The sequence below is a fragment of the Mus caroli genome, unplaced genomic scaffold, assembly GCF_978045245.1.
Source record: "Mus caroli unplaced genomic scaffold, Mus_caroli_1 scaffold_2, whole genome shotgun sequence".
In the NCBI taxonomy this organism is placed as follows: Eukaryota; Metazoa; Chordata; class Mammalia; order Rodentia; family Muridae; genus Mus; species Mus caroli.
The window spans coordinates 111,915,115-111,929,682 of NW_028227257.1; the positions used below are offsets into that span (position 1 = coordinate 111,915,115).

Below are 14,568 nucleotides of genomic sequence, written 5' to 3' on the forward strand. Positions count from 1 at the left end.
AAAACCAAATTCACACATTATCTTTCCACTATTCCAGCCCTTGAAAGGATAATAACAGAAAAAAAAATATAAGGACGGAAACCACGCCCTAGAAAAAGCAAGAAAGTAATCCCTCAACAAACCAAAAAAAGACAGCCACAAAAACAGAATGCCAACTCTAAAAACAAAAATAATAGAAAGCAACAATTACTTTTCCTTAATATCTCTTAAGATCAATGGACTCAATTCCCCAATAAAAAGACATAGACTAACAGACTGGCTACATAAACAGGACCCAACATTCTGTTGCTTACAGGAAACCCATCTCAGGGAAAAAGACAGACATTACCTCAGATTGAAAGGCTGGAAAACAATTTTCCAAGCAAATGGTCTGAAGAAACAAGCTGGAGTAGCCATTCTAATATCGAATAAAATTGACTTCCAACCCAAAGTTATCAAAAAAGACAGGGAGGGACACTTCATACTCATCAAAGGTAAAATCCTCGAACAGGAACTCTCAATTCTGAATATCTATGCTCCAAATGCAAGGGCAGCCACATTCATTAAAGAAACTTTAGTAAAGCTCAAAGCACATATTGAACCTCACACAATAATAGTGGGAGACTTCAACACACCACTTTCACCAATGGACAGATCGTGGAAACAGAAACTAAACAGGGACATAGTGAAACTAACAGAAGTTATGAAACAAATGGACTTAACAGATATCTACAGAACATTTTATCCTAAAACAAAAGGATATACCTTCTTCTCAGCACTTCATGGTACCTTCTCCAAAATTGACGATATAATTGGTCACAAAACAGGCCTCAACAGATACAAAAATATTGAAATTGTCCCATGCATCCTAGCAGACCACCACGGAATAAGGCTGATCTTCAATAACAACATAAATAATGGAAAGCCAACATTCACGTGGAAAATGAACAACACTCTTGTCAATGATACCTTGGTCAAAGAAGGAATAAAGAAAGAAATTAAAGACTTTTTAGAGTTTAATGAAAATGAAGCCACAACATACCCAAACTTATGGGACACTATGAAAGCATTTCTAAGAGGGCAACTCATAGCCCTGAGTGCCTCCAAAAAGAAACTAGAGAGAGCACACACTAGCAGCTTAACAACAAACCTAAAAGCTCTAGAAAAAAAGGAAGCAAATTCACCCAAGAGGAGTAGACGGCAGGAAATAATCAAACTCAGGGGCGCAATCAACCAAGTGGAAACAAGAAGAACTATTCAAAGAATCAACCAAAGGAGGAGCTGGTTCTTTGAAGAAATCAACAAGGTAGATAAACCCTTAGCCAGACTCACTAGAGCGCACAGGGACAGCATCCTAATTAACAAAATCAGAAATGAAAAGGGAGACACAACAACAGATCCTGAATAAATCCAAAACACCATCAGATCCTTCTACAAAAGGCTGTACTCAACAAAACTGGAAAACCTGGAAGAAATGGACAAATTTCTAGAGAGATACCACGTACCAAAGTTAAACCAGGATCAAGTTAACGGCTAAAGAGTCCCATATTCCCTAAAGAAATATTAGCAGTCATTAATGGTCTCCCAACCAAAAAAAGCCCAGGACCAGATGGGTTTAGGGCAGAGTTCTATCAGACCTTCAAAGAAGATCTAATTCCAGTCCTGCACAAACTATTCCACAAAATAGAAGTAGAAGGTACTCTACCCAACTCATTCTATGAAGCCACAATTACTCTGATACCTAAACCACAGGAAGATCCAACAAAAATAGAGAACTTTAGACCAATTTCCCTTATGAATATCGATGCAAAAATATTCAATAAAAAATCTAGCTAACTGAATCCAAGAACACATCAAAACAATCATCCATCCTGACCAAGTAGGTTTTATTCCAGGGATGCAGGGATGGTTTAAGTTTAATATACGGAAATCCATCAACGTAACCCATTATATAAACAAACTCAAAGACAAAATCCACATGATCATCTCGTTAGATGCTGAGAAAGCATTTGAAAAAATCCAACACCCATTCATGATAAAAGTCTTGGAAAGATCAGGAATTCAAGGCCCATACCTAAACATGATAAAAGCAATCTATAGCAAACCAGTAGCCAACATCAAAGTAAATGGTGAGAAGCTGGAAGTAATCCCACTAAAATCAGGGACTAGACAAGGCTGTCCACTTTCTCCATACCTATTCAACATTGTACTTGAAGTCCTAGCTAGAGCAATTCGACAACAAAAGGAGATCAAGGGGATAGAAATTGGAAAAGAAGAGGTCAAAATATCACTTTTTGCAGATGATATGATAGTATATATAAGTGACCCTAAAAATTCCACCAGAGAAATCCTAAACCTGATAAACAGCTCCAATGAAGAAGCTGGATATAAAATTAACTCAAACAAGTCAATGGCCTTTCTCTACACAAAGGATAAACAGGCTGAGAAAGAAATTAGGGAAACAACACCCTTCTCAAGAGTCACAAATACTATAAAATACCTTGGCGTGACTCTAACTGAGGAAGTGAAAGATCTGTATGATAAGAACTTCAAGTCTCTGAAGAAAGAAATTGAAGAAGATCTCAGAAGATGGAAAGATCTCCCATGCTCATGGATTGGCAGGATCAACATTGTAAAAATGGCTATCTTGCCAAAAACAATCTACAGATTCAATGCAATCCCCATCAAAATTCCAACTGAATTCTTCAACGAATTAGAAAAAACAATCTGCAAATTCATCTGGAATAACAAAAAACCTAGGATAGCAAAAAGTGTTCTCAAGAATAAAAGAACCTCTGGTGGAATCACCATGCCTGACCTAAAGCTTTACTACCGAGCAATTCGGATAAAAACGGCATGGTACTGGTGTAACGACAGAAAGGTAGACCAATGGAATAGAATTGAAGACCCAGAGATGAACCCACACACCTATAGTCACTTGATCTTTGACAAGGGAGCAAAAACTATCCAGTGGAAAAAAGACAGCATTTTCAAAAAATGGTGTTGGCACAACTGGTGGTTAACATGTAGAAGAATGCGAATTGATCCATTCCTATCTCCTTGTACTAAGGTCAAATCTAAGTGGATTAAGGAGCTCCACATAAAACCAGAGACACTGAAACTTATAGAGGAGAAAGTGGGGGAAATACTCGAAGATATGGGTACAGGGCACAAATTTCTGAATAGAACAGCAATGGCTTATGCTGTAAGATTGAGAATTGACAAATGGGACCTCATTAAACTGCAAAGCTTCTGTAAGGCAAAAGACACCGTCAATAAGGCAAAAAGGCCACCAACAGATTGGGAAAGGATCTTTACCTATCCTAAATCAGATAGAGGACAAATATCCAATATATATAAAGAACTCAAGAAGGTGGACTCCAGAAAATCAAATAACCCCATTAAAAAATGGGGCTCAGAGCTAAACAAAGAATTCTCACCTGAGGAATACTGAATGGCTGAGAAGCACCTGAAAAAATGTTCAACATCCTTAATCATCAGGCAAATGCAAATCACAACAATCCTAAGATTCCATCTCACACCAGTCAGAATGGCTAAGACCAAAAATTCAGGTGACAGCAGATGCTGGCAAGGATGTAGAGAAAGAGGAACACTCCTCCATTGTTGGTGGGATTGCAAGCTTGTACAACCTCTCTGGAAATCAGTCTGGCGGTTTCTCAGAAAATTGGACATGGTACTACCGGAGGATCCCGCAATACCTCTCCTGGGCATATATCCAGAAGATGTCCCAACTAGTAAGAAAGAAACATGCTCCACTATGTTCATAGCAGCCTTATTTATAATTGCCAGGAGCTGGAAAGAACCCAGATGCCCCTCAACAGAGGAATGGATACAAAAAATTTGGTACATTTACACAATGGAGTACTACTCAGCTATTAAAAAGAATGAATTTATGAAATTCCTAGGCAAATGGTTGGACCTGGAGGGCATTATTCCGAGTGAGTTAACCCAATCACAAAAGAACTCAAATGATATGTACTCACTGATAATTGGATATTAGCCCAGAAACTTAGAATACCTAAGATATAAGTTACAATTTGCAAAACACATGAAACTCAAGAAGAATGAAGACCAAAGTGTGGACACTTTGCCCCTTCTTAGAATTCGGAACAAAACACCCATGATAGGAGTTATAGAGACAAAGTTTGGAGCTGAGACAAAAGGATCACCACCTAGAGACTGCCATATCTAGGGATCCATCCCATAATCAGCCTCCAAACGCTGACACTTTTGCATACACTAGCAAGATTGTGCTGAAAGGACCCTGATATAGCTGTCTCTAGTGAGACTATGCCGGGGCCTAGCAAACACATAAGTGGATGCTCACAGTTAGCTATTGGATGGATCACAGGGCCCCCAATGGAGGAGCTAGAGAAAATACCCAAGGAGCTAAAGGGATCTGCAACCCTATAGGTAGAACAAAATTATCCACTAACCAGTACCCCGGAGCTCTTGACTCTAGCTGCATATGTATCAAAAGATGGCCCAGTCGGCCATCACTGGAAAGAGAGGCCCATTGGACTTGCAAACTTTATATGCCCTAGTACAGGGGAACCCTAGGGCCAAAAAGTGGGAGTGGGTGGGTAGGGGGTTGGGGGGGAGTGTATGGGGGACTTTTGGGATAGCATTGGAAATGTAATTGAGGAAAATACCTAATAAAAAAAAAAGTCATTTTCTCATGTAACCTTGTGGGATCCAGGAATGAAGTTAGGGTCGTTAGTTCTGTGCATATTCTCCACCCAATGAGCCTTCTCACTGGTTCAGGCTGAATTTTGAAGAGAAAATGATTACATTTTTCTGACTATGTTACATTCTATCATATTATGCTGTAGTATTTATATCCTGTCATATGATCTGTAGCAATAGGACAGACTATGACAGCAGAGACTAATTGCACTGACAAATTAAATAGAAGAATCAGGATAAATAAAAACCACAGCCTCCTTTTGTAAGCCTTGTATAATTATTGTGCTGTTTAGGATAGCTCTGAATTGCCAAGGTTAGGTCAACCTTGCTCTCAACTTCTGGTTGTATCGGAAAACGCAAGAAGTTCAATTCTTTCCACCTTCCCAATAATTATTTGCCAGCTTTGGGAAAGACACACACATTAATCAAAATAGGAGACACTCACTGGTGCAGAATTTTCAAGGTGAGCTGAGAAATGTGGAGTCATACATTTAGAAATACCAACATATATACCCTGAGGCTGTATGTATGTGTGCATGCGTGTATGTGTACACTGGATAACAATAAATAAAAGAAGAGGCCATTAATTTGAAAGGCAACAATGGGTGATAAATAGGAGGGCTTAGAGGAGAAAACCAATTTCTGATTTTAATATGTACTCTATAATTTTCCCATCATTCATTTTCCCATCTCAGAATCTATTTTCTTCATTCTTTCTATTTTATGAGTTTCATAAATTATACTGACCATTTCATTCTCCCTAGGTTTAGTATAGTATCTAAGAATTGTAAAATTAGAATTATAGGAGTAGTGAATATTGTAGAGACTTTTCTTCTTGCAATAAGAAACTAAACCTTTTTATTTTTCATCTCATTTGAACTTTGCTGTGTCTCAAAAGCATGAACAGAACCAAAACAATATTTATTTTTCTCTAGGTTCTTGTAAGCTTCAAACAATTATCTAACAGATCTTTTAAAAGCTCACTTGATAACTACTCTTCAAACAATGTTTGATTGGCCAGAACCTTTGGATAACTCATGGACAAATTCAGAATCTTGGAGTTGCTCAATCTCAGTTCCAGGTCTGTCATGGTCTTCAGCAGTTATCTATCAAAGGTAAGAGTCAGTGGCTTTGCTGGCTAGGTTCTGCCAACTTGATGCAAAGCTAGACATATTTAGGAAGAGAGAGTGTTAATTAAGAAAGAGCCTCCATATAATTGACATTTCTGTGGGCTATTGTCTTGATTAATGATTGATGTGGTAGAGCCCAGCCCACTGTGGGAAGTGCCACCTCTGGGCATGTACTTGTGGAGTGTATAGGAAAGCAGGCTGAGTAAGCCAGTAAGCAGCATTTCTCACTGCCTCCATTCCTGCCTTCAGGTTCCTGTTCTGCTTGAGGTCGCGCTCGGCAGTCCCTCAGTGGTGGACTGTTACCTCAGAGATAAAATGGTCTCTTTTCTCTCCAAGTTGCCTTTTAGCCTGCGTTTGCTTCAGCCATGGCACAGAGCACTAACCACTATGTGATTGGTGTGAGTTACCAGAAATGCCCATGTTGTATCTGATCATAGTATTTTATCATGGCACGACAAACCATAAGATAGTGGCTGATAGAGATGGCTGCCTAGTCTATTGGCTCAGTTTTCTGTTTCAGATTAGTACTCTGTCTCTCATCCTTATGTTTACCACATTCAAACCACAGAAGAAATTACACATTTCCAAATGTCTTTTTGGACTTCCATGGTGTACTTGACCATCTCAAAACACACTTACTCTTTTTCCTCTCTCCTGTTTTTCTCATTTGGTTAGGTATTATACTACCCTGAGTAGTAACCAATGCTGGGCATCAATTGCTCTCCCTATATGACATAGCAGCTATGTTCTTACTAGCCCTATGAAAATCAAATGTTTGTGTTCTGGAAGGGGTAGGAAAATGTTCATTGTCTTCTCAAAGTGGAAGAGGGATGCTTCTGCTGTCATGATGCATAGATAATATAAGCAGCAGAGATCACCTTTTCCCTCTGACATCTCTAGCACTCCGTGATTCATACTTTGGAGAATTACACTACCCGCACACACTTTACACATGCCGTCGCAATTCCTCTTTATCCCTCAATGGCTTTCCTGCCACTCCCTTCTCTGCCTTCTTTTGCTTTGCTATTCCTCAGACATTATGAAACTTTGTGATGTATTTAGTATCTCGGCTTCTTTAACAGCTTGTTCAGTTACATTGGCAGAACTGTTTCTACATGGCTTATCTGAAGCTTAACTTGCTTTGTGAGAAATAGGGAAGTGTATTTGAATAGTACACTAATCCAACCTTCCTAACTTATATAACTACTCACCCTAAGGACTTGACATAAAACATGTGAGTTACCTTTAACTTCTGTATTTGTGGTAGTTTCTGGTCTTTCATCCATAGTCCTGGCTAAATGAACCACATCATCCAGTGAAAAAGTCTCAGAGGTAGTCTGTTAAAATTAAAATAAAAATGAGCTGCAAAATACTTTTCTTATAGAGAGTATCTGAATGCCTCTTTCCAAAAGCAATTTAACTGAAATTAAGGGCAACGTGTATGGGAAACCATGCCATTCAGACTGAAAGCCTCTCATTCCTCTCAGGGGGAGCAATACACACAGAAGAAAATCTGAAACATTTTCTAGGAATCGGAATAGCTATCAAGTATGTGTCAATGAGCAAAGATAAATTAGGATAATTTGTTAACTTGATATGAGAGATTATAACAAATGCATAACTAATATCTTTAACCTATAAATATAAATTCCAAGTGTTATTTGTAGCTTTTTGATAGTAAGATCACCACCACAATGCCTGAAACTTCCCTCTGGAATGAAGCAATACAAAACAAATGCTTTTAGTTTCCTGAAGATTCCACAACCAACACAAGTAATTACAGGTACCAAGTGTTTTTATTGTGAAAATGCAAAAAGTCTGCGTGTTTCATTTATTTGCTCAAGGTCAAGTACTGTTTCTATCAGTGTTGTCATAGAATAATGATAATAATAATTAAAATATAATAACATAAAGCTCTTCTTTGCACCTCTGATTCCAATTTTACTCCCATGTTATAGACTGAGGAACTGATGACAAAGGGTCACACACAATGGGAACACTGGTGTTGTGTGGTGTCACAGTCTAGTCTTTTCTTAACAAGTATAAGCCAATAAGTTCATCAAATGTTTAATACTTACTGTGCAAAACCTGAAAGGCCTTATGTGCTTAGAGGCATCTGTTGGAGCTTTCTTACATGCAGCCAATAAAATTATGCAGCAGTAGTAACAATAAACAGATGGAATCAAACAGAAGCAATGTGTCAATTGTCAATAAAGAAGATGCATTGGAATGCCAAACTCCATTACCAAAGAAAAGAAAGGTATTTCTAAAAGGTAGACTAGAAATGATCTCTTACAAGGAGAACTGATGCAAAAGGTACTTGGAAGTATTAACTCATTTCAATCATAGATACTGACATGAAGAGACTGCCGGATATGGGACAACTAGGGCGTTTTAGGAGATGTGCTGATTTGCTTGCTCCTGAGGTTGTTTTAAGTTTAACAAGTCATTATTTTATGGAGCTAGCACATGAAGTTTCAAATGATTTTCACAGGAATAGTGAACAACAAAATTAAGACCAGATTTCAAGTTGAATACATAAGTACCCCAAGAATGTTTTTAAAATAATAAGATGGTAAAATATATTTTAAATAAAGAGCATAGTTGTGACTGATTGTTCTGATAGTTTGGTATGTAATTGTATCTGTCCTTTTTATGTTCTTAACACAAAGCAAAGCAATATTGAATGAGACTCATCAATGTAATATTGACATACCCATGACTGGAGACTTTGATGGCTCCCATGTCTTTTGAGCTCTTCCACTGCCCTTTCTTCATTTCTTGATTCTTCTGACAGATGAAAACATTTAGTTAGCATTAACTATAATATAATAGTAATAAATAAAACGAGGGTATCACAAAGGAATAAGTTGAACGTTTGAACATAGTTATAATGATTCTAAATTTTCATTTCTTCCCAAGCGACCATTTAAAGGGATCTTACTATTTAGTTGAATGTTTAATATATTGTGAGGCACACATGCTCATGCAAATGTAAATACACCACTTGGTCAGACATTAGACACTGTGAAATAAAGAGAACTCAGTAATTTCAAACATTTACCCACAAATGAACCGGGCAACTTGAACTCTAGACACAAAACTGGAAAATACCATTAAGTGTTCAAATTCACAGTGTACATCATTCTCAACTTCATATTAGAAATATTACTATTTTTATGTATTATATAGAGAAAGATGCAAACGTATCAAAAATGTTTTGTCTACTTACTTAACATTCTTGTTTCTACTTTTTAAATCCAATCAGTTGTGTGAAGTCTTAACTGTCTAAATTGATTTCTAAAAAATAGATTATCTCTAAAATGGGATCCTTTGTAACTTTAATGTGGTTTCTATTATGCTTAAATAATTAAATCATTCTACATGTGCATATCATTTGGTAACAGATTGGAAGGAACAACATATTTTTTATCATGTTTGTGTAATAAGACATTATTCTTCTTGTTCAATAATTATTGGTTGAAGTACTGATAAATGCTAGGTAGGAATTGGAAATTCTACCCTGTCGAAGTCACCAACAGATTTCCCCCTGGTATGCCTGCCATGAGGCACAATAGTATGGTCAGGTGCACAGAAGCCTGGGAATAATAAAAACACAAAAGAAGAAATGGGCGTGAGTTATATTTACCTTAAAATATATGTACTGGTGAGGAACAGACCTCAGCAGCATGGCAATGTGAGTGGAAAGTGGGTACAGATGAAAACATGATGGTGGAGAGGCCAGCCAGATTCTGGTTATTAAAACAACTCCAGTGCACTTTTGAGTAATGTGTTTGAGGTGTCCCATTGTGACACTTGCCCTTGACACAGACCAGTGCTGTGCATGGGGAAAGCACACAAGCAGAACAAGCACACGTGTCAGAGGATGCCCTCATTGAAGATAAGAGGTGAAAATATGAGACTCAGACCTGAGCTAGGAAATGTGCCAAAAATTGTTCATGGCATGAACTCATCTTGTGATCTATGAAAATGGACCTCTTTCTGAGACTCATCACAAACACACTGAATGCCACGGTGAATGTAGGTTTCCAATGGCTTGTGATTTCCAGGAGAGATGAACATGCATATTCACTCTTGGCAAATTCCTGGAACCTTCAAGACAGGCCTGAATCCTGCAGGCTAGACGAGTCACAAAACATGGACATGCTCAATGATGTCCACTTTTCTGATAATTAGTTATTAGCTTTGGAAAAGGTGCAAATGTCAGTCACAAAACACTGGGAGTTATAGAACAGGTCAAGGATTTTCAGTGACAACTGTACTTAGGAAGCCAAACATACGGACTCACATTTTAAAAATCTTGCTTCTAATATTTGTGTACACTTTGTAGTTCTTATGCCAATGCCAAGAAGGACATTTGAGTTATCAACAAATTATTTCCTTAGATTTGGGGTCGTAACAATGGAAGAGTCAGAACATGGCAAATAGCCCACATTTGGTTTGTGGAGATAATTGTTTGCCTTTCTTTTCTGTTTTAGTTTGTGATAGGATTAAAATTGAGAAAAATAAAGATAATAATTCTTGGGTAAGCTTAAAGGTAGGATCTTTTCAGAGTTGGCCAAGTCTAATGAACATCACTTAGGAAAATGCAAAAACAGCACGCTGGACATGCTGAGTGGTGAAGAGGGGTGTGATTTCACTCTTACAATCCTTTTGACTCTATGATAAATTTGATATTTAAGAATTATAGGGAGAATTGAAATGATCTGACTCCTGAAAACTAGCATTCCATTCTGCTCCCCAAAGGCTGCAGCTAGTGAGTGAGCTTTGAGATTAAATATAATTGCAGAGAATCTTTCTGAAAGACACTTAGGCTTCTTCACCAAGAATTCTAAATTTAACTGACATCTCCCTCTTTTTATGTAGAGAGCAATTCATTTTCAGCAATTTATCACTACAATTATAGTCTTATTTTATTCATTTATTTACACTCACACACACACACACACACACACACACACATACACACACACACACACACACACACACACCGCAGCATTCATCTCTATTTAGAAGTGCATGCATATCATACAATCATAAATGTAGATCTATTTGATAACATAGAGTATTAGTATGCTGGTTCCAATAGGTGCCTACATTTTTATCATTTGTTATTATCTATCTCTTTACAACGTTTATGTTCCCTTCAAACTAGCTAGAAACAAATCAATATTTATCCTTGTCATGCCTATCAAAGTACTAAGCAGTAAGACATTGTATAACTTTGATAACTACTGACAGTATGGTTGATAGACTAGTAGCTTATTTTATCCAAGGATAAATCTGGAGTCTTAAAGCTACTGAATATGGCCAGCATATCATGATCCCTGAGAGGAAAAGAAAAAATGAGGGTAAAAACAAACAAACAAAAAAGAACATCTGGCTCTATTGATTCACTTTCTCCATCATAGCCCAATTTTCCAGAGAATAAGAGCTTTTTCAGAAAGTACCAAGAGGTGGTAATCAATGATCCCAGGGGATATGATTTAGATTCATTATTTTAAAAAAGTAATTATTTGATCATCTCACATATTGTATTTTGATCATATTCATTTCTCTTCTCTTATATTTTTCCAGGTCTACTCTCTTCACTGGCTACCCAACTCTTTGTCCCCCTGCAAAAAAAAACCTTATCATAATCAAATTTGTGACCCAAATATTCTTGGGTATGTGGCTACATATCACCTTCTCACTACACACACTCCTTCCCTGGACTCCTGTGCTTCCTGTAATTCCTGTTCTCCATCCATAACTCTGTCCTCATTGGTAGCTTGCCTCCTCTGCATTGCATTTTGATTAAATACCCCTTAGATCTTACAATGCCTTGTAATTTATTGAACAATTCAGCTGTTTTACTTACACATTCAGCTAGTGTGTGCAGAAACTTTTGGAAATCAATCTTATTACCATTTTACTTCAACTTTAAGTTAATATATAAAACATAATTGTATTTCTCCTTTCAAATGTTGCTCCTCCTGATTTAAATAACTATGCTATCTGTGGACATCTCATAAACATAGCTCATACCTTTCATTTCTCCACTTGTAATAGTTTTTCTCCTTTGATTTGCCGTCCCAGGTAAATGACTCACATCGATCTTCTGTAGAAGACATTCAGGCATAAGCTACGGAATTTAACCTAAAGAGTGAGCTGCACAAATGTCTTAGAAACTTATAAGAAATAGGAGTTTTTATTTTAAAAGCAAAAAGAAACGAATTTAAGGAAAGATTTCATATGACTGCCTGCTATAGGAAAAGATTTAGCTTATCTATATTAAATCCAGGTTTTATTTCATTGGCATTGATTAAAAAAAGGGGAAGGCCTAGAAGGTCACCATAACCACTTTCATAGAAAGATTGGTAGGTGTCAAATACATGATAACCAGGAAAGACACAATTAAGACTATTTATGTTAAAGTTTCAAAACAATATTGCACATATATAAACATAGAAGTAATATATCTCATCAGGGAGAAGAATTCTAGCATGCATCTCTATTTTATGAATAAAATCACCAGAGCACACTTATTACACCCTAGGCTTTAATAAATTAAGTCACAAATGAGTACAGTGGGAAAAGCCTTTCACTACCAAGGATCGAGACACATGGGAGCCTGGTAGCTTTGCCATGGCAACACACAAAAACATTTAGTCTCACTTCTTATTCTGATAGAAAATAGTATCACCATCTTAATGTGTGCTTGGTAATGAACAATAAAAAAGGAGGGGGCTTGAAAGATGGCTCACTAATTAAGAGAATTCCTGTTCCTGTAGGACAGGTTCGAGTCCAGGCACTCTCATGATGGGTTCCAGTTGCCCTTAATGCCAATTATCGATGGTTTAGACCTCTTTTCTGGCCTCTGCAGGCACTACATACAGGCAAAACACTCAAACACTTAAAATAAAATTAAATCTTTTTAAAATGGGGCTCATAAGGTTGGGAGGGAGATATGGGGGCAATAAAAACCATCAGAATGCCTCATATTGATTAGCATGTCTGGACTGATTGCATTTTCAGCAACCTCTGAATATCTATAGATAAAAGCATTACCTGAAGTATAAAACTTTTAATGTGTTTTGTACACTAGACAGATAATAATAGCAGTATATATTCACAATCAAACATTTAAATAATCTTATGGAGAATATCAAGTCTAATTATCAAATATCACGCATACACATAACTATCAATTTTTTTCTGCAAATGCAATATATACAGATACGTGGATCAGTATGAGGCGTTCACAATCTTCATACTATAAGTACAGTGTATAAACACGTTCATAAGATTTGATGGTGTATGTCCTTTAGATGGAGGTAGAGCAGAAAGGCACCTTTATATGTGAAAAATAAATGCTGCCATGCTTAAAGTGCACACTAAGTGATTTTTTAAATTTCTTTTCAAAAATAATTTTTATTAGATATTCTCTTCATTTCTACATTTTAAAAAAATTTTTATTACGTATTTTCCTCAATTACATTTCCAATGCTATCCCAAAAGTCCCCCACACCCTCCCCCCAACTTCCCTACCCACCCATTCCCATTTTTTGGCCCTGGCATTCCCCTGGGGCATATAAAGTTTGCAAGTCCAATGGGCCTCTCTTTCCAGTGATGGCCGACTAGGCCATGTTTTGATACATATGCAGCTAGAGTCAAGAGCTCTGGGGTACTGATTAGTTCATAATGTTGCACCTACAGGGTTGCAGATCTCTTTAGCTCCTTGGATACTTTCTCTAGCTCCTCCATTGGGAGCCCTGTGATACATCCAATAGCTGACTGTGAGCATCCACTTCTGTGTTTGCTAGGCCCCGGCATAGTCTCACAGGAGACAGCTATATCAGGGTCCTTGCAGCAAACGCTTGCTAGTGTATGCAATGGTATCATCGTTTTGAGGCTAATTATGGGATGGATCCCTGGATATGGCAGTCTCTATGTTCCATCTTTTTGTCTCAGCTCCAAACTTTGTCTCTGTAACTCCTTCCATGGGTGATTGTTTCCAATTCTAAGAAGGGGTAAAGTGTCCACACTTTGGTCTTCATTCTTCTTCAGTTTCATGTGTTTTGCAAATTGTATCTTATATCTCGATATACTAAGTTTCTGGGCTAATATCTGTGGCCTCCCTTTCCCCCAGCCTGGAACCTGCCTGCTCAAGGGTGGAGCTACCGGCTCATTCGTCCTGCCACGCCCACTGCTGGAACCTGCCCTTGCTGCCTGGAGGCACACACGTGTTCGTCCTGCTACTGGACCCTGAGTTACTTGGCGGGAAATTGGGTTCCCTCCCCCTTCCTTTATAAACTGAGTGTCTGGAAATATTAAACGGAGTCTTGATCAGAGTCTTGTCTTGACTCCATTGTTTCTTCCGCCCCGTCTAGATTCCTCTCTTTGCAGGGAACTGCCATTCTCAGTGAACCGTTCGTGTTGTGGACCGCGGGCGGGCCGCAACAGTTGGCGCCAGAACTGGGACCTGAAGAATGGCAGAGGGATGTTAAGAGAAACGACTGCTGTGTGGAGCTCCACAAGAAAGGAAAGAATCTTCGTATCGGAGGAGCATCGGAGCAACGGACAGGTACACATGCTAGCGCTAGCCTAAAAAAATTCAGTTTTGTAGAGTGTTGCTGAGGATGCGGTAGGATACGAACAAGTTTGAAGCAGTGCTGACCCAACACTGTTTCTGCTTGGGGTCAGCAGTTCGTAAATCGGAACTAGATACGGAGACAGGCGGTGTGCCGCA

General features: G+C 38.0%; 1 protein-coding gene across 1 annotated transcript in view; it reads right to left on the reverse strand.

Moving 5' to 3' along the window:
• Positions 1 to 14,568, reverse strand: part of LOC110289830 (uncharacterized) — a 153,161-nt gene that overhangs the window by 86,651 nt on the left and 51,942 nt on the right. The window contains exons 21-23 of the mRNA XM_085834804.1: positions 11,865 to 11,937; positions 8,533 to 8,606; positions 7,060 to 7,153 (exon numbers count right to left, since the gene is read on the reverse strand). Of these exons, the coding sequence (XP_085690930.1) occupies positions 7,060 to 7,153; positions 8,533 to 8,606; positions 11,865 to 11,937 (241 nt within the window). The remainder of the gene's footprint in view (positions 1 to 7,059; positions 7,154 to 8,532; positions 8,607 to 11,864; positions 11,938 to 14,568) is intronic.